This window comes from Pocillopora damicornis, chromosome 1 (genome assembly GCF_964200805.1).
Source record: "Pocillopora damicornis chromosome 1, jaPocDami1.2, whole genome shotgun sequence".
Taxonomy (NCBI): domain Eukaryota; kingdom Metazoa; phylum Cnidaria; class Anthozoa; order Scleractinia; family Pocilloporidae; genus Pocillopora; species Pocillopora damicornis.
In genome coordinates, this window is record NC_142670.1 from 15,523,207 (window position 1) to 15,544,321 (window position 21,115).

Consider the following 21,115-nt stretch of genomic DNA (forward strand, 5'->3'; position numbering starts at 1 on the left):
CCTGCATGTTACAAATTGATAAATTTTTTTCAACATTTTTGTGCGTGTTATTCACAAGAGGGAAAAAATTATGTAAAACTGGGAAAATTTTAACAGTTTATTTAATAATACTGCTGTCATGGATTGAGCACATATCCTGATGCATCAAAAATGGACAATTTCATATAAAACCGAGCTAATTATATTTGTAGCATTATCTTAGCGAGAATGGAGGCATCAGTTTTTAGCCAATGAGTTGCATTTCATAACAACGGACCTTTGAGCTATGGCAAAAGAGATTGAAATGAAAAAAAATGTTTATTTTCCTTTTAATCGAAATGAGGTGACAGCGTTTTCCCTCGAATGACTAAAATTCAAATTTTTTATCGTAGTGTTAGCGTAGTCTCCGACTAGAAAGTCGGAGACTGCGCTAAGATCTCAGTTAGTACGACCAAAGGACGCTGTCGACCCGGCTAAACAAGATGGTGTAGTTTACAGGATTTCCTGTGAATGCGGCAAGGTGTACATCGGAGAGACTGGAAGACCTATTCAAGACAGAATTAAGCAGCACGATCGAGACATCCGACTCGCCCGTACCGAGACCTCTGCCGTTTCAGAGCATGCCCACAACACCGGACACAAGCCACTCTGGAACGACGTAAAGTTTATTGATCGTGACCCTTATTACTACACGCACAGAGTCAAAGAGCCAATTCATATAAGACTTCACCCTCACAAAATTAAAAAAAAAAACCAGCTAATCAAAGCAGAGCATCATGCTTTATAAGATCACGCATGCAGTCCAAACGTCGCGATCTACATCAAACGTGACAACATCGTGAGACAAACGAAAAACTTGGCTTTTATTGTTGTTCACCACGATGAATAACCACAACCTTTTTTACGAAATTGACCAACATTTATTTCTCCTGAATTCTAAAAGATGTGCGTGATTAGAATTAACGCTTCATCTTCAAAATTTACATTAAAAATACGAATTTCTAATTCTCTGGTTGATTAAACGCGTCATTAGGGACCAAGATTGAAAAAAATTCCCTTCTCTTTTTTGAGTAATGAATCATATGATTAACTTCGTTTTTCCCACTACCCTCATCCCTGAGAAAGCGTCGGTATGGTTGGGAGAATTAAGAATTTATTTTTTGGAAGTAAACAGTTATAAACTAAGAGAGTTATTTACATACTGAAAGTTATCGAAACTCTAGTAGTTTTTATATCTTCCTGAAGAGCATGTGGACAAAGTACTTTTTTCTTTTTTCTTTTTTTTCTTATTTTAGTTCCTTTTCATTTCCTTGATGCTGATGAAAGAAATGCTAACGTCGACAGAAGAACCCGAAGAACCCGAAGAACCCGCATCATCCACAAGCTGACTGCTTCTTGTCTCCAACTCAGTTTTCATTTGACTTTCAAATTTTTGGTTTTACGAACTAATCGACAATTTTTCCTCTTTTTTTTTGTTTTTTTTGTTTTTGTTTTTGTTTTTTTTGTTATTTATTAAATGTAAAACAACAATTCAAAGTGGACGCTGCCATGCTGATTTTTCCATTCTGAAGTCCGAAGATCTCACCACTAAATCTTGATGTGTTTCTCTAAGCATTTGGACATTTTAACAAGTTAATTGTTCTTGATTCTCGTCAGGAGTTTAAGCAACATTGTAGTAATGTTTATGGAGAGAAATTAAATTTTGATCAATTTTAAAGAAGTGCTATGTCTCCTTTGTTTTGAAACCACTAAGAAAGTTCATAGTGGAGTCCATTTTTCGGTGATTTCACGGAGCTTAAAGACACTAGACGGGTCGAATAACAGACAATACGTTCTAGAGATAAATAGTGAATGATAAATATTCCATTAGAGTACAAAACAAACATATTTATCAACAGAATCGACATCTGTACCAGAAATGAAGTTATTTTGCGGTACACCGAAAAAATTGCTCACCGTCTTTCAATTAACCTGAGAAAGCGCCGGTATAGTTGAGAGAATTAAGAATTTATTGGTTAAAAGTTAACAGGTATAAACTAAAAGAGTTATTTATACACAAGAAGTTATTGAAACTATAGTAGTTTTTACGTCTTCCTAAAGAGCATGTGGACCAAGTATGCCTTTTTTTTGTTGTTGTTATTTTATTTATTTATTTCCTTTTAATTTCATTGATGCTGAAGAAAGAAATGCTAACCTCGACAAAAATATAAAAAATTGAATATTGGTAATTTTTGGAACCTGCATCATCCAAAAGCTGACTGCTTCTTGTCTCCGCTTAAGTTTTCATTTGACTTTGAAATTTTTGGTTTTACTAACTAATCACCAATTTTTCCTCTTTTTTGTTCTTAAGTGTAAAACAAAAATTCAAAGTGGACGCTCCCTTGCAGATTTTTCCTCTCTGAAGTCCGAAGATCTCACCACAAAATCTTGATGTGATTCTCTAAGTATTTGGACATTTTAACAAGTTGATTGTTATTGATTCTCGTCACTAGTTTACACAACATTGTAGTAATGTATATAGAGAGAAATTAAAATTTGATCAGTGTTACCGACACGCTATGTTTCCTTTCTTTTGAAACCACTAAGAAAGTTCATTGTACAGTTCATTTTTCGGTCATTTCACAGAACTCAAAGACACTAGACGGATCGAATAACAGACTGTACGTTCCAGAGATAAAAAGTGATGAATAAATCTTAATAAAGAGACCACAACTTTTAGTTTGCAAGACATGTTTCGACATTCTTATGTCATCTTCAGTTGTAAATGCGATTTTAACGGTTGTACATTTGAATTTATATGAAATTACGTTACAAATTACGTATTGTTTACGTACGATTTGAATATTAAAATACGAAAAAACGTGACAAAGCACGTGCTAGATGGGGAAAGAAGGAGAGAAGAAAAATAATGATAATCATAAGAAAAATTATTATGATAACAGAATCAAAAGGAAAGAGACAGCTCTAGATGCTTCAATTGCTGATTAAGGATGGGTTTGTCCCACTTAATATGCAATGCCTCTTTGATCTTAATTTCGTATTTCGAAGCGGCAGAATCTAAAATGGTGAAACATTCTGTACCACAAGAGTCGAGACAGGCCTTTGATGATTGTAGGTGCTTGTAAATGTGTGAAGTTTTTTCAGACAAGAGGTGCTCACGAACCCGTGTACAGATGTGGCGAGTGGTCTCACCAATATAACTGGCATTACAGCCAGCACACGAAAATTTATAAACGACACGCGAACGTAGACCTGGTGGTACTGAATCTTTCACACTGAACAAGTTTCTGAGCTTAAACGTATTGAAGACTAACTTAATATCTAAATCAGGTCTACAATAACGTTTCAGTAGTTGCCTTAACTTGGTTTGAGCGATGTCAGAAAACCGCCCAACATAAGGAAGTTTAAAATAATGCGAAGAAGGTTTTCCGGAGTTTAATGTGGCGTTATGCGTGGGAGAAGGATTATAGCTCTTGGCCAGATGCCTGGAGATAATCCTGTCTATGACGCTGGAAGGGAAACAGTTTTTCCGTAGCAAGAAAATAAGTTTTTGTACATCCTTGTGGAAACCAACCCAGGAATTATTTATTTGTCCTAGCACCATCAGCAAAACGGATGTTTTTTCTTGTTTTGAGCTAATTAATCGTACCATGGTCAGAAATATACTCGATAGGAAACTAAAGGGCAAACTTGTCGCAGACCTCTCTCATCTTGCCCACTCGTACGTCTCATCGCACCAACCTTCTGTAGCGGACTTGAAGAAATACAGGGTATTAAAGAATCTAAGGAGGAACAAGGACATTGTAATACTGAAACCTGACAAAGGAAATGGCCTGGTTGTCATGGACAGGAAAGCCTACGAACAGGGTATTTTATCTATTATCAGTGACACTTCCAAGTTTAAGGTTAATGATAACGATCCAACATTACGAAGGGAAGGTAAATTACAACGTTTTTTGAGAACACTTAAAAGTAAGGGCCACTTAGACAAAAATACCTATGAGAGAATCTACCCAGTTGGTTCTCAACCAGCCAGGTTTTATGGGCTACCTAAGATGCACAAGGCTAGACGACCTAATGAAACACCTCCCTTTCGACCAATAGTATCTTCAATAGGTACCTACAATTACAATTTATCTAAATTCCTTTGTAATCTTCTCGAGCCACATGTCCCACACGAATACAACGTCCGCGACACGTTCTCTTTTGTACATGAAATCAACCAATTATCTACCTCAGGGAAATTCATGGTATCTTTCGATGTCGAGAGCTTATTCACTAGTATACCTCTCGATGAGTGCATAGATATTGCGATTAGGTACATTTATCAAGGTAACCCTGGTCTTACGATAAACGCCGCTGACCTAAGAAGGCTTTTTGCCTTTGCGACAACTGAAACCGGTTTTCTGTTTGAGGGAGTGTTTTACGATCAGATAGATGGAGTTGCCATGGGGTCCCCACTTGCTCCAGTACTTGCAAATCTCTTTATGGGACATCATGAAAAAACCTGGTTAGACAACTTTTCATTATCTGAAGTTGTTTTCTACAGACGCTATGTCGATGACACCTTCTGTTTGTTCAATAATGAGAAGGACACGGTATTGTTCTTTGATTATTTAAACACCAGACACCCTAGTATTCGCTTCACAATGGAAAAGGAAATTAATGAGAAATTATCGTTCTTAGACATATTGATTGACAACAGTAATCCATCCATAATTACTAGCGTCTACCGCAAGAAGACGTTTACTGGTCTTCTGACGAATTATTTTAGCTTCACTCCTATGATGTACAAATTAGGTTTAATAAGAACTTTGGTTGACAGAGTATATAAGATCAATAATTCCTGGGTTGGTTTCCACAAGGATGTACAAAAACTTATTTTCTTGCTACGGAAAAACTGTTTCCCTTCCAGCGTCATAGACAGGATTATCTCCAGGCATCTGGCCAAGAGCTATAATCCTTCTCCCACGCATAACGCCACATTAAACTCCGGAAAACCTTCTTCGCATTATTTTAAACTTCCTTATGTTGGGCGGTTTTCTGACATCGCTCAAACCAAGTTAAGGCAACTACTGAAACGTTATTGTAGACCTGATTTAGATATTAAGTTAGTCTTCAATACGTTTAAGCTCAGAAACTTGTTCAGTGTGAAAGATTCAGTACCACCAGGTCTACGTTCGCGTGTCGTTTATAAATTTTCGTGTGCTGGCTGTAATGCCAGTTATATTGGTGAGACCACTCGCCACATCTGTACACGGGTTCGTGAGCACCTCTTGTCTGAAAAAACTTCACACATTTACAAGCACCTACAATCATCAAAGGCCTGTCTCGACTCTTGTGGTACAGAATGTTTCACCATTTTAGATTCTGCCGCTTCGAAATACGAAATTAAGATCAAAGAGGCATTGCATATTAAGTGGGACAAACCCATCCTTAATCAGCAATTGAAGCATCTAGAGCTGTCTCTTTCCTTTTGATTCTGTTATCATAATAATTTTTCTTATGATTATCATTATTTTTCTTCTCTCCTTCTTTCCCCATCTAGCACGTGCTTTGTCACGTTTTTTCGTATTTTAATATTCAAATCGTACGTAAACAATACGTAATTTGTAACGTAATTTCATATAAATTCAAATGTACAACCGTTAAAATCGCATTTACAACTGAAGATGACATAAGAATGTCGAAACATGTCTTGCAAACTAAAAGTTGTGGTCTCTTTATTAAGAATTATTGCCACTCTGCTGTCTTTACGTCCTTTTGATGAATAAATATTCTGTGAGAGTACAAAACCAACACTTATTCATCAACTGAATCGACATCTGTACCGGAAATGAAGTTATTTTGCGATACACCGAAAAAATTGCTTACCGTCTTTAAATTAACAATTTTGCCCCAAGAAGGATAAAACAATTGACTACTAAGGGCAAAGGAGAAAGCTACAAAGCTATTAAATTATGTACCTCAATATTGATTGTCCCTTTACACTTTTCGAGCCTGATCGCATTTATCCACGTAAGCAGCAGAGAATAAATACACAGAAAAATAAAGGTTTTTACAGCTGCTATTAATTGTTGTTTTCAATTCAGAGTTAAGACAAGAATTTCAATCGCGTAATTCGTAAAAGTCACAGGTACAGCAAAAATAGAAAAGAAAATTAGTTCAGGTTTAAAGAAAGGGCTGATTACTACTACTGTTGGAAACTAACGGGACAATTGATAGAATGCTGCAGGAAAATGAAGACTTGCTAACCAAAACTTAATCCCTGATCATATCGAAAGATAACTATAGTTCGACAACTGACGTTTTTATTAGTTCGCTTCAGATCAGAATTTCTGTTTTGCCGAGTGTATGAAAGATGATTTTTTGTGTTAATTCTTTGAAACCCGATTTAAAAAAATATATGATGTTGTCCTGTGGTTGAAAATATTTTTCCTACATCAGTTACTCTGCTAGGAATCAAGAAGTTAAGACAAAGGTGGATGTAGTTTGAACAATTATCATTACCATTTTCATCATCATTTACTGCTCTTTTGTTATTATCTGCAGCGTACAGAGTTTTAATGCATAAAAAATTGCCCTATCAGGTGCAAAACATAACCTATATTTTTTTGTTGGAATTTAAAACTGAAAAAGTTGGGTTCTTCACTTTTCGCTAGCTAGAACAATTTAAAAAAAAGGAAACAAATTTACACTATCAAACCTTTGCATTAATTTTCGCGCATTAATTTGTCCCCTGCCGACGTGACATGCCCGTCACACGGGGAAAATAAGCTTCACCAGCTAACCGAAAAAACATAAGGACCATCTGAGCGGACAACATTACAAAATCTATAACATTAGAAGGTAGCAATGGAATGCCTCCCACTCGTGCACGTATTTACTTACAACCACGGCTACACGTGAACAGAGCTTGACTTAAGGTAACGTTATACCGGCATCCACAAGCTGACGGCTTCTTGTCTCCGCCTAAGTTTTCATTTGACTTTCAAATTTTTAGTTTTACGATCTAATCGCCAATTTTTCTTCCTTTTTTATTATATATTAAATGTAAAACAACAATTCAAAGTGGACGCTCCCATGCAGATTTTTCCATTCCGAAATCCGAAGATCTTACCACTAAATCTTGATTTGTTTCTCTAAGCATTTCGACACTTTAACAAGTTGATTGTTTTTTATTCTCGTCAGCAGTTTATGCAACATTATAGTAATTTTTATAGAGAGAAAATTAATTTTGATCAGTTTTACTGAAGTGCTATGTTTCCTTTGTTTAGACGCCACTAAGAAAGTTCATTGTACATTTAATTTTTAGGTGATATCACAGAACCTAAAGAAACTAGACGGATCGAATAACAGACTATACGTTCCAAAGATGAATAGCAAAGAATAAATATTCCGTTAGAGCACAAAGCAAACACGTATTCATCAGCAGAATCGACATATGTACCGGAAATGAAGTTATTTTGCGATACACAGAGAAAAATGCTCATCATTTTTAAATTAACAATTTTGCTGCAAGAAGGATAAAATAATTAAATAAAGGAGAAAGTTACTAAGATATTACATTAAGTACCTGAATATTGATTGTCCCTTTACACTTTCAGAGCCTGATTGCATTTATCCACATAAGCAGCAGAGAATAAATACACAGAAAAGTAAAGGTTTTTAAAGCTGCTGTTAGGTGTTGTTTTAAATAAATTAAGAGCTAAGACAATAATTTTAATCGCGTGATGCGTTCAAGTCACGCATACAACAATTAGCTGAAAAACATAACCTACGTTGTTCTCTAGGAAATTAATACTGAAAAAGTCGTTGTGTTTATTTTTGGTTAGCTAGAACAATTAAAAAAAAAGGAAACAGATATCCGCGATCAAACCTTTGCATTATTTTGCGCGCGTTAATTTATCCTTCGCCGACGTGACATGCCTGTCACACGACGAAAATGAGCTTCATCAGCCAACCGAACAACCATAAGGACCATTTTTAACAAAAGGAAGCTATTTGAATTTTTTCTATGCAGTCAGGAACCTCCACAACACGAATTTGAAACCAACTCATTTTGTTTGTTGCCTTCAAAGGAAACTAAAACCTGCAATTATTTAAAAAAATACTCCGATATGGATTAGTCATGAATATTAATTTTGACGGCGACCTGAGAACTGACTCAGATGAAGAAGAAGAAGAAATAAGCGATTTAGGCACAGTTAACCCATGCTGGCAGAATGCGCCTCAGCAATTATGAAAATATCTTTAAGCACAGGCGTCCCGGGCTCACGTCATGAGAAAAAGCAAGCGATTGATTCATGAAAGCGTCACGCGTTGTGTGACTCGGTGTTACGTTGCGAGAGGAAACGTTGAGAATTTAACTCGTTCGCGTCTGAAGCTTTTAAAGTCATTGGAGATGTTTACCTTGCTTTATTCGCCATGAAATCCTTATAAAGTTTTTTGCAAGAAAACAAAATTGTTTTTTTTACTAAAGATATTTCACTTTTCTATATGTTCAACTTCTAATAAGTTGTACTGGATTGAAGACCAACTCGCCGACGTCTCTAATCGATTTTACACGTCGGCGAGTTGGCTTTGGCCAGTTGAACCGTCGGCGACTTGACCGTAATTCTTTGTTTTTAATCAAAACGAAATCAAAATTTTGAGTTAAGAATAGCACTATTCCTTCGGAGGCAAATCCTTAAAGTTCCACAACATAAACAATTGTTATTGTTTGGAAATAAACAGTTATAAACTAAAAGAGTTATTTACATACTAAAAGTTATCGAAACTCTGGTAGTTTTTACATCTTCCTAAAGAGCATGTGGACATAATATGTTTTTTTTTCTTTTTTTTTTCTTATTTTAGTTCCTTTTAGTTTCATTGATGCTGACAAAAAATTGAAACTAAGTAATTTTTAGAACCCGCATCATCCGCAAGCCGACCGCTTCTTGTCTCCGACTCAGTTTTCATTTGACTTTCAAATTTTTGGTTTAACAAACTGATCACCAATTTTTCCTTTTTTTTTTTGTTACATCTTAAATGTAAAACAACAATTCAAAGTGGACACTCCAATGCAGATTTTTCCATTCTGAAGTCCAAAGATCTTACCACTAAATCTTGTGTTTCTCTAGGCATTTGGACATTTTTACAAGTTGATCGTTCTCGATTCTCGTCAGTAGTTTACACAATATTGTAGTTATGTTTATAGAGAGAAAATTAATTTTGATCAGTTTTACAGAAGTGCTATGTTTCCTTTGTTGTGAAACCACTAAGAAAGTTCATTGCAGAGTTCATGATTCAGTGATTTCACAGAACCTAAAGAAACTAGACGAATCGAAAAACAGACTATACGCTCCAGAGATAAATAGTGAAGAATCAATATTCTGTTAGAGTACAAAACAAACACGTATTCATCAACAGAATCGACAACTGTTCCGGAAATTAAGTTATTTTGCGATACACAGAAAAAATTGCTCATCGTCTTTAAATCAACTATTTTGCCCCAAGGAGGATAAAATAATAGACAACTATGGATAGAGAAGAAAGTTACAAAGCCTTTACATTAAGTACCTGAATATTAATTGTCCCTTTGCACTTTCCGAGCCTGATCGCATTTATCCACATAAGCAGCAGAGAGTAAATACACAGAAAAGTAAAGGTTTTTACAGCTGCTGTTAATTGTTGTTTTAAATAAATTCAAAGTTAGTAAGAGAATTTTAATCGCGTTTTTCGTTAAAGTCACACGTACTGAACAAAAATGAAAAAAGGAAATTAGTTAAGGTTTTAAAAAAAAGGCTGATTACTACTACTATTGGAAACTAACTAGACAACTGATAGAATGCTGCAGCAAAATGAAGACCTTCTGACCCAAATTTGATCCCTGATCATATTAAAAGATAACTATCGATGACGAGCATTCTTATCATCACTCGTTGAAAAAGGAACAAGGGATTTGATGAATCTCGTTTTTCCCACTACCCTCTTTCCTGAGAAAGCTCCGGTATGGTTTAGAGAATTAAGAATTATTGGTTAAAAGTTAACAGGTATAAACTAGAAGTTTAAGTTTAAGTTTAAGTTATTCTGCGATACACCCAAAAAATTGCTCACCGTCTTTAAATTAACAATTTTGCCGCAAGAAGGATAAAGAAATCGACCACTAAGGGTAGAGGAGAAAGCTACAAAGCTATTACATTAAGTACCTGAATCTTGATTGTCCCTTTACTCTTTCCGAGCCTGATCGCATTTATCCACATTAGCAGCAGAGAATAAATACACTAAAAAGTAAAGGTTTTTACAGCTGCTGTTAAGTGTTGTTTTAAAGAAATTCAGAGTTATGAGTTATGAGTTTAAGTCACGCATACGACAAAAATGGATAGGAAAATTATTTTAGGTTTAAAGCTAAGAAAGGACTGATTACTACTTTATATATATATATATATAAATATTGATCATATTGAAAGACAGCTATCATTCGGCAACCGACGTTTTCATTAATTTGCACCAGTATTCAACTTATAAATACAGATTATGCCATCATTGACGCACAAATTTTCAGATCAGAAATTTCTGTTTCGTTGTGTACGTAAAAGGTGATTTTGTGTGTTAATTTCAAGCCAGATCTCAAAATTATATGATGTTGTGCTATGATTGAAAATATTCTTTCTACATCAGTTCCCCTCTGCTAGGAAACAAAAAGTTGGAAAAAAGGTGGATATATTTTGAATAATTATCATTTCCATTTTCATTACCATTTACTTCTCTTATGTTATTATCTGCAGTTTATAGAGTATTAATGCATAACAAATTGCCCCGTTAGCTGAAAAACGTAACCTATGTTGTTCTGTAGCAATTTAAAACTGGAAAATTCGTTGTTAAGGGAAAAATTTTCTGCTATCAAACCTTTGCATTATTTTGCGAGCGTTAATTTATCCTTCGCCGACGTGACATGCCTGTCACACGAGGAAAATAAGCTTCACCAGCCAACGAACAACCAGAAGGAACATTTTTACAAAGGGACGCTATCTGAATTTTTTCTATGCAGTCAGGAACCTCCACAACACTAATTTGAAACCAACTTATTTTGTTTGTTGGCTTCAAAGGAAACTGAAACTTGCAGTTATTTTAAAAGATACTCCGATATGGAATAGACATGAATATTTATTTTGAGGACGACCTGGGAACAGACGCGGAAGAAGAAGAAGAAGAAGAAGAAGAAGAAATAAGCGATATAGGCACAGTTAACCCAAGCTGGCAGGATGCGCCTCAGCAATTATGTAAATATCTTTACGCACAAGCGCCCCAAGCTCACGTTAGGAGAAAAAAAGCAAGCGATTGATTCATAAAAGCGTCACGCGTTGTGTGACTCGGTGTTAAGTTACGAGAGGGAACGTTGAGAATTTAACCACGTTGTAAGGAAGAATATGGGGAACGAAATATGGTCGATTTACAACGATACGTATATTTCGAAATATTATTTTACGCGTAAAATCAGTGAATTTACTCAAATCTTGTGTGTCCGCTGTGGTTTCTGGCGTTCTCTGCCGTTTTAAGCTCGCTTTTCCCACTGTTATTCCCGCTAGAAGTGGAAGTCAACTTTACTTCGTTAGCTAATGAAAAAATCGTTTGCTTTCTCTCTAGAAGTGAGCTTGGGATGCCTGCTTTACGTTTAGCAATGGAAGCAAAATGAGGATTTGAGTGAGAAAATAATTTTAATTTAGTTCTTAAATTAAAAATCTGAACAATTTTTGAATGAAGAAAAAAAAAACTTTTTCTCGCTCTCATATTGTTGGATTTTTAGGCTATTTACTGGGCTGTTTAGTTCGCTTCCGTTTATCTTCTCTAATTTCTATATAATCCTTTCCCGGTGTAATTGCACTCCGAATGCAATTACAACGAAATTCCACATACGTGACAGTCAATGATAAAACTCCAAGATTTCGTAAATGTGTTAATTAACAAAATGAGGATGGTATGATCAGTGACTTAATTCGTATTGACTACCAGAAGAAATGTAGCGAATTTCTTTGTAACAAAGTACAAACATTTAGCCTTAGATGTAATATTGTGTCCATGATAAGGGTCTGGAGTTAACTGATTTTTTGTTTTATCTTCCTATTAGAATGAATAGATGGCCGATCGTTTCTCGTTCTCGTTGATGTGAGATTTCTTGACGGAAAATCCTGTTTCTTTTTTTCGTATTTTTTAACATTTGTGTCATAAGATTACGAGTATTGAACTTGTGACGTTTATTTTCCTTGAATTGACATCCGTTTTATTTTAATCTTTATGTAGTTTGCATGTTGTTTTTTCAGATAGTAACAAATGCAGAGAAGCTCCTGCTGTTAAAAGGAACGAATGCCACCCAAATTTCATTTGCATAAATAATCAGGGCTCCTACAACTGCTCTTGAAATCCTAAATAGGTTAGGGATGAGTTTAACTTTGAAAGTACATGTTTAGTATCTGCCATGTATTTTCGCATTTTTTAGGTAGGTATTACATAGACTTGTTATTCGTTGCTGCTAGATAGCCATTGTCGGCCATATTGCTTGTTTTTATCTGTAAAATATCCTAGTTGTACATTTAGCTTTTCTAGAGTTCTTCTTTTCATGCGCCATTTCTGAGAAAGAGAAAACTAAATTCAGAACCTGCTGTCCACAAAACTAATTAAGTTTGGTTTCCAACATCACTTATGTCAGTTTCGACGTACAAGTACAAGTTAATTCAAGTACCCATACAAGTACCAGTTAACCTTTTTTGGATATCAGTTATTGTTTTTTTAAGTACTAGTTCTAAAGTCAAGTTACTTTTTCTACTTTCTATGCAAATACTGGGGTCTTTGTCTTGACATAGTTGTTTTTCTTTTTCCCAGTAAAAAATAGAAAAGAAAATTGGTTTAGGTTTAAAGAAAATGCTGATTACAACTACTATTGGAAACTAACTAATAGCTGATAGAATGCTGCAGCAAAATGAAGACTTTCTAACCCAAATTTGATCCCTGATCATATAGAAAGATAACTATCGTTCGGTAACTCACATTTTCACTAGTTCGCACCAATATTCGACATATAAATACAGATGATGTCATCATTGACGTACCAATTTTCAGATCAGAAATTTCTGTTTCGCCGTGTACATGAAAGACGATTTTTTTGTGCTAATTCTTTCAAACCAGATCTCAAAAGTATATGATGTTGTCCTATGGTTGAAAATATTTTTCCTACATCAGAATCAAGAAGTTGAAACAAAGGTGGATATAGTTTGAATAATTATCATTACCATTTTCATTATCATTTACAACTCTTATATCATTATCTGCAGCGTACCGAGTATTAATGCATAAAAAATTGCCCCGTTAGGTACAAAACGTAACCTATGTTCGTGACTTGTGGCGTGACGTATTATGTCAGTTACTGATTTCCCATATGTAAGAGGAAGCGAGAGCACGTGCTCACCATTAAAAAATATGTAGCTTGTTTTTGTGAACTCTGCGTACTTTTACTCTGTATTTTCGAGAGGACGTCTTGATACATGGTGGCAGCGGTGGTGGTTTTTATTCTGTTTATTGTTTCAACGATGAGCGACTAGGAATCTTCCTCTGGAACCCCCGCGACTGTTTCTGTACACACAACGGCTTCGAACCAAGCTGGAAATATCCATCGCCCGTCGTTACCTCAAGTGAAACCGCCACCTCCACTCAATCTTGCTGACTGCTCGGCGAAAAGGTGGAAGTTGTGGTGGCAAACTTGGCTCAACTTTGCTATTGTTTCGAAATTTTAAACGCAAGGAGAGGCATACCAGAAGGCTCTTTTTCTTTGCACCATCGGGCAGAGCGCCTTGGAAAATCAGCGCATTTCAGTTCACTGCGAGCGAAGATTCAAACAAGGTCGACACGATAGTCGTTAAGTTTGACGAATACTTCACCGGTGACGTAAACGAGACGTATGAGCGCTTCAAATTCAACCAACGCAATCAAGAAGCTGGTGAAAACTTCGATGCTTACCTGACCGCCCTCAGAAACATGACCGACACATGTAATTTCTGCACATGCCCGACAATGAAAGACTCTCTGATACGAGACCGCATAGTCCTTGGGATCAGAAAGGAGGATGCTCGCAAACGTCTACTTCAGGAAAGAAAGCTCTACCTAAAGAAATGTATCGATATTTGTCGAACCTCGGAGGGCGCCACAACTCATATGCAAGCAATAGGTGGAAAACTCGAGGAAGTTCATTGGATTAACAAGGCAAAGGGCCCTCCAAAGATGAGCGGGAGACGGAGTGACCGTTCCGAACATTTACCTGACAGGAGTAACTCCCAATCACGAAAGCTCAAATGCAAATTCTGCCTAAAAATTCATCTTATGAAGAAGGAACTGTGTCCTGCATGGGGTAAAAGTGTCTGTGGTAAAATGAATCACTGGAAGGGCTCGGAAGATTTGCGAGCGAAAAGACAAAGTTCACTCGGTAAGTCAAGACTTTAACCCTTCAGACTCTGACTCGGACGTGGCTTCAGTTAAGACTCTTAGTGTCGTTGTTAATGGTGTTCGATAAAGACAAGACAAGCCCATTTATTGTGAAATGCTCGTTAACTCCAAGCCAGTCAGTCCTGCAAGTGGACTGTGGAGCTACTGTCTGTATATCCCTAAAAGTCACACCGATGACAGCCATACTAAACCTTCTAATATCTCCCTGAAAATGTGGAACAAAGTGAAGATGAAAGCACTTGAAACCTGCAAGCTGCTCTTTGAAAACCCAAAAACACTGTTGAAGTACATGGTAAAGTTTGCCGTTGTTGACAAACAGCTCACCCCCCTGCTTAGCTGCAAGGCTGCTGAAAAGATGAACCTCATCACAGTCAACTATGACCAGTTTGAGCATGTCAGTGGAGTAGTAGATAGCACTGATATCTTAGATGAATTTCCTCACATTTTCAACGGGGACATTGGAACCCTGCCTGGCTCTGTGCGACTCACACTGAACTCTGATATGGAACCGATACTTTGCCCGCCAAAACGACTGCCTATTGAGTTAAAAGAACCAGTGAAACTAGAACTTGACAGGCTAGACACTGCAAGAGTTCTCACTCCAGTGGATGAGCCCACTGACTGGGTAAATCAGATGGCAATTGCCACCAACAAGAACGGAAGCCAACGCATCTGCATAGACTCACGTTCTTTGAACCTTGCGCTAGAGCGGGAACACTATCAATTACCAGTCCTTGATGACATCCTTCCTGACCTTGCCAAGACCAAAATCTTCAGCAAAGTTGACCTTAGTCATGAATATTGGCACTGTACTTTGGAAGAAGACTCTAGCATGCTTACCATATTTTCAACCCCTTTTGGGAGGTATAGGTGGACACGCCTATCCTTTGGACTTTCCGTAAGCTCGGAAATATTCCAGAAACGTCTGGTCCAAGCTCTGGAAGGAATTGTGGGTGTTGCCTGCATAGCAGATGACATCTTGATTTATGGTATTGGTGACACTCTTGATGACGCCAGGCAAGATCATGACAAGAATCTCTCGTTGCTATTGGAACTTTGCCGGCAGAAGTCCGTCAAGCTCAACAGGAACAAAGTGGTGCTGAGGGTACAACAGGTGGATTTCATGTGACATCTGCTGACTGCACATGGCTTGAAACCTGACCCAAACAAAGTCGAAGCCATCTTGAAACTAGAAACGCCTGGGACCAAGGAAAAAATTGAGAGACTGAATGGCACTGTTAACTACCTTGCTAAATTCCTGCCAAGACTTTCCCAAGTCATGGATCCACTTAGGAGATTGACCCAGACAGGAGTTGAATGGTACTGGGGAAATGCTGAAGAGAAAGCTTTCGATGAGGTGAAGCAATTGTCACTCAAGCTCCAGTTCTTGCCTACTACAGCCCAGACAAGGAACTTGTCATACAGTGCGATGCCAGTAGCTTAGGGCTTGGTGTGGTCCTTATGCGAGAAGGTCGCCCCCTTGCTTATGCTAGTAGAGCTTTAACGGATCCAGAGACCCGCTATGCAACCATCTAAAAAGAAATGTTGGCAATTGTCTTTGCACTTCAGAAATGGCATCAGTATATCTATGGGCGTCATGTTGTTATCAAAATAGACCACAAGCCTCTGGAGTCTATCGCCAAGAAACCACTTGATAGGGCACCAAAACGCCTACAAGGTATGCTCCTCAGAAGCCTGGCCTTCGACATAGACGTCCAGTACACCCCTGGCCATACCCAACTTCTGGCAGACATGATGAACAGATCATTTCTCCCAGCTGATGGTCAATCAACTCCCAGTGAATTTGAGTCTGTCAATAAGGTCCAATTCCTACCCATGCGATAAGAGAGGGTACAGAAAGTCCAACTCGAGACTGCAAAGGATGAAACCCTGCGACTGCTTATGGACACCATACTGAAGGGATGGGCCGAGGATCAGTCAAAGATCTCACCTCAGCTGACCCCCTACTACAGCATGAGAGATGAACTTAGTATTTATGATGGGCTGGTGTTCAAAGGGGAGCGCCTTGTTGTGCCTCAAGGGCTGAGAGCTGAGATAAAGAAAGACATACATGCGTCGCATGCTGGTGTAGAAGGCTGTTTGAAGAGAGCGAGAGAGAGTGTGTACTGGCCTGGTATGAACTCTGAACTCAAGCGCTGGATCTCGACTTGTGAGCCCTGCAGATTATTTGAAGTTTCTCATGGGAAAGAGACCTTCATGAGTCATGACATACCAGAGGCCTTGGGAAAAAGTTGCTGTGGACCTCTTCACCCTAAACCAGAAATATTACTTGGTAACTGTCGATTACTATAGTGGTTATTGGGAGCTGGACCGGCTACATAACACAGATTCTGGAACTGTTCACTTGTTAGTGACAATGGCCCCCAATTTGTAGCTGCAGAGTTCCAAAAGCTTACAAAAGAATGGGACATTGAGCACAGGGTCACCTCTCCTTACAATAGTAAGGCTAACAGCAAAGTAGAGGCTGCTGTGAAGTCTGCTAAAAAAGTCCTCCGTAGACCTGCTAAAGGTGGCAATGACTTCTACTTGGGACTACTGGCTGAGCGCAATATCCCATCTCAAGGAATCGGAAGTAGTCCAGTTCAGAGGCTTATGAATAGGAGGACAAGGACATTACTTCCCACAACTGGTTCTCTCCTGGAACCAAGAACCCTGAGCTCTAGTCACGAGAGAGAGAAGCTGAAAGATGTTCAAAAAAGGCAGGCTCAATACTACAATTCTGATGCCCATGACTTACCTGAATTGAATGAGGGAGACAATTTGAGGCTGAAACCGTTTGCACTGGGGCAAAAGGAATGGAAGAGGGGAGTGGTTGTTGAACGACTTGACGAAAGGTCATATGAAATTGAGACAGCAGATGGATCTTCTTATAGGCGCAACAGAGCCCATCTGAAGAAGACTAATTAGTCACGCCCTGAAGCAATTAGTGGTGAATCACAGCAAATACCAGACGGCAACATGTTAGGCCATGGAAGAAGGACCAGCAAATTGCCTCCTGAGGATACCCTTACTGAGCCACCACAAATGTCAAGCTGCCCTGACGAGCCAGATGAGCCCTCACTTCGCAAAGAATCAGGCACTAAAAGCCTACCATCTAGTGAACCCTACAAAGAGCTGGACTCAGGGATTAGAACCCAGTCAGGAAGACTGCTCACTAGACCTTCATACCTTAAGGAATTTGTAGCGTGACCAACCTACAAGCAACTTGTGGACATTGCCTGTTAGGCTTAACACCGAACCTTCTATTTGTTGTTCAAAATTGAACATTTATTACTAGTTGAGGCACTTTCGCACATAGTGTCCATGTTCCAGTTTATTATTGTTTAAGGTTTCTCATGCATGTTCCAGTTTTTTCGTTTTTTTTTTTTGGTTTGTCGACCCATTTTATATTGGGGAGGATGTGACATGTGGCGTGACGTATTACGTCAGTTACTGATTTCCCGTATGTAAGAGGAAGCGAGAGCACGTACTCACCATTAAAAAATATGTAGCATGTTGTTGTGAACTCTGCGCACTTTTACTCTGTATTTTCGAGAGGACGTCTTGATACAATGTTATTCTGTAGAAATTTATACTGAAAAAGTTGAGGTCTTAACTCTTCGCTAGCTAGAACAATTTATAAAAAAGAGGCAAACAAATTTCCACTATCAAACCTTTACATTAATTTTCGCGCATTAATTTATCCCTTGCCGACGTGACATGCCTGTCACACGGGGAAAATAAGCTTTACCAGCTAACCGAAAAAACATAAGGACCATCTGAGTGGACAACATCACAAAATCTATGACATCAGAAGGTAGCAATGGAATGTCTCCCACTCGTGCACGTGTTTACCGACAACCACCGCTACAGAGCCTGACTGAGGGTAATGTTATACCGGCATGACATTTTGGTTTTGTAGTATTTTGCGCTCTTACGTGCTTTCGAGTAGGTTTCCAAAATTTTCGATTTGTTTCTCCATCGCCACCTCTAATTTATTCATTTTGCTATATAACAAATTACCAGACGACTGTGCCTACTGTGAAGCGTTCTTTTACTAATCAAAAAACTTTCTGTGATTGGATAGTTAATAGATGTAACTCATTGGACAGTTTCCTTCAAATTATCAACCTCATAATTGTGTTTCTTAATTCTCAGAATGTTAAGCTCAAGCGTATGAAATACCATGATCCTATTCTTTGGGGGAATGTATTAAAAGGTTTGTACTCTTTACTTATATGAAGTCTCTAGTTTTCTATATTCAATATCAATTTACTTTGCTTAATTGCACTAAAAGTTGTCCTAGACGAAAGCAAAATCCGAAAAGGAAAAAAGCCAGGAAGGAATTTGTTAGCACATAAAATGTCCCTTTGGCTTTATGCCCGTTAGCCGAAAAATTTAATATAATTTTCACCAAAGGGCACATACAAGATGATTATTACGGATTTGAGTAATTCCAAAAGTGTTAAGTCAAAATCTCTATGCATATGTTTTAAACTGCATCCATTGGGACTGCTGTTACCAGTCTCAATTCACAAGAAACAACCGATTACTTCCTCTAAATTCATATTGTTGAGTCTTGCTTGTTTCGGTGATGATCACTAATTATTTCTATCGAATTAACGAGGGATCAAAGTGTTTTGAGTTTGTTTAAGTAAGCACGGACAACGATAGAAGCTGTGCAGTTTAATTGCAGTCTTCAATCTCACACTTTGACTTTGCCACTGTAATTCAAAATTTTGCACCAACGGAAATCAGTTTGGGCGTGGCTCGTGCTCTTTTGCGATCACGAACAGATACATTTTGATAAAACAAATAAGTAGGTTCACGTGATCTAACAGTGATGTTACAAGCCGTCAGTCTCGCAACCTTTTTAACCTTTAAAATCGACTTCAACAAAAATACAAAGACGGAGACATTTTTGTGTCGCTTACACAACTTGTGCTGCCACATTATGACACGATCCGATCGATCCAACAAGAACAATATGTGCTGACTACAGTCAAGGAAATGAAGCACTTTTTGGTGAAAATACTGGTAAACAATGTGTAGCAATGTCACTTACTGCTATTATTTATAATCACATAGAAGATATCAATTTGTGGACTTCTTCCACTCTGAATAATATTCTTACCATTGGAAATGATTTTCATACTTCTATAAGATGTTCTGTCCAGACAAATGATTATTTGCTTTTAACTGATGTTCCATGCATTGTTTCAATTTATAATAAAGTATACACATTAGAATATAGTGAGTCATTGACAGGAAGTTTGCTCAAGGCATCAAATAATGGGCCATACATGTCTCTTCAAAATTCTATGACAAGTGTTTTCAAATTGTCAACTTAATTACAATTGTTGTTTTTTAACGATTGGAATTAATACTGTTGCAGTGATTAACAATTCAGAACAAAGCTTTAAAATTTTGGATGCTCATTCCAGGGATATGTATGGGATGCCCCACTCATTTGGGAAATGTAATTTGCTTACCATCAAAGGAATTGAAAATATTTGAAAATTTCCTGCTTACAAATAGGGGTTGTTCCTTTTTAAATTAAAGGTGTCTTTGTCAGAGATAATGAACTTGATTTGCAAAATGTTCACGAGAGTCCAAAAATTGAACATTTGCATTTCAGAAATAAAAGAAACCAAACACAACATATGAAAAGGAAGCAAAGTCTCTCACTGAAAGGCCAGAAGAAAAAGAAAAACGATTGTTTGCTAGACACGCCACACACGCCGGCTTTCCTACAGTCGGCTTGTCTTCTAAGTGGATTACAACACGGAGTTGTGCTCTCACAGGCTAACATTTCACGGTCTGGAACTTTAGTGCAGGTTACGCCACATTGAAACTTAGGAATCATTATTGGCTCTCTATGCGGTCACATTTCACGTAAGTCATTTACCGGAATGTTTTTTATCCTGAAATTCTGTTTATGCCACATGCTCAGTGAGAAAATTACTCAACCAGTCTTTTTAGTAAATGCTAAGATAAAATTTTGGTTAAACTGCAGAATACCCTGCCACCTCATGGCATTACATGTCATTGAATACAAATAGAATAAACAATTTTTAGCCAGTGAGTGAAAATAGGACTTTTTTCTTGCCATTAGAAAATCAAACACTGCTGCTGTCTGTCAATTCGATTTGACGGCCCCTTTAAATGACATTATACTTTCATGATTACATAGCTAAACCAATAAAAGTCACAAACGTCTAACGCCTAACCTGAAACTGCAGTTTGTCGTTAACATGCTGCTAAATGTCTACTGTGATTGATTCCAAACTTTGGGGAGTAATCTATTGGAATTCAGTAACAAAGTGGTTTCGCTTTTATTAAAATATGAATAGGAGCCTAGTGCTTTAATGTTAACTGAAATGTGATTAGTGTTATGTGTTCCAAGTTATGGCCAGAATTATTCAGACCTTAACATTTCATGACTTCCTTCAAGCTTGGCAGTCTTCTAGATTCTCTTCATAATGGTTCAGATAAGCATTGGTATCTATACTTTGTAGCACTATATGTGTATAAGGCCTTTATTTGGTAGACTACACCTCCTTTTCAGTTTTTTGTTTGGTTTGGTGAATTCATCACAATGCTGATATACATGAAAAATTACACTTTTTTGATTAGCTGAAAATAGCTAGGTGCCTTTTTC

The 21,115-nt window shown here is 37.6% G+C and overlaps 1 protein-coding gene and 1 long non-coding RNA gene across 3 annotated transcripts in view; one reads left to right on the forward strand and one right to left on the reverse strand.

Annotated features, from left to right (window-relative positions):
* LOC113669918 (uncharacterized) overlaps positions 1–21,115 on the reverse strand; it is a 257,015-nt gene that overhangs the window by 58,662 nt on the left and 177,238 nt on the right. The gene's annotated exons all lie outside the window — the stretch shown is intronic.
* LOC149052275 (uncharacterized) lies at positions 3,630–5,534 on the forward strand. Its single transcript, XM_089200412.1, has one exon. The coding sequence runs from the start codon at positions 3,630–3,632 to the stop codon at positions 5,457–5,459; it is 1,830 nt and encodes a 609-aa protein (XP_089056538.1). The 3' UTR covers positions 5,460–5,534.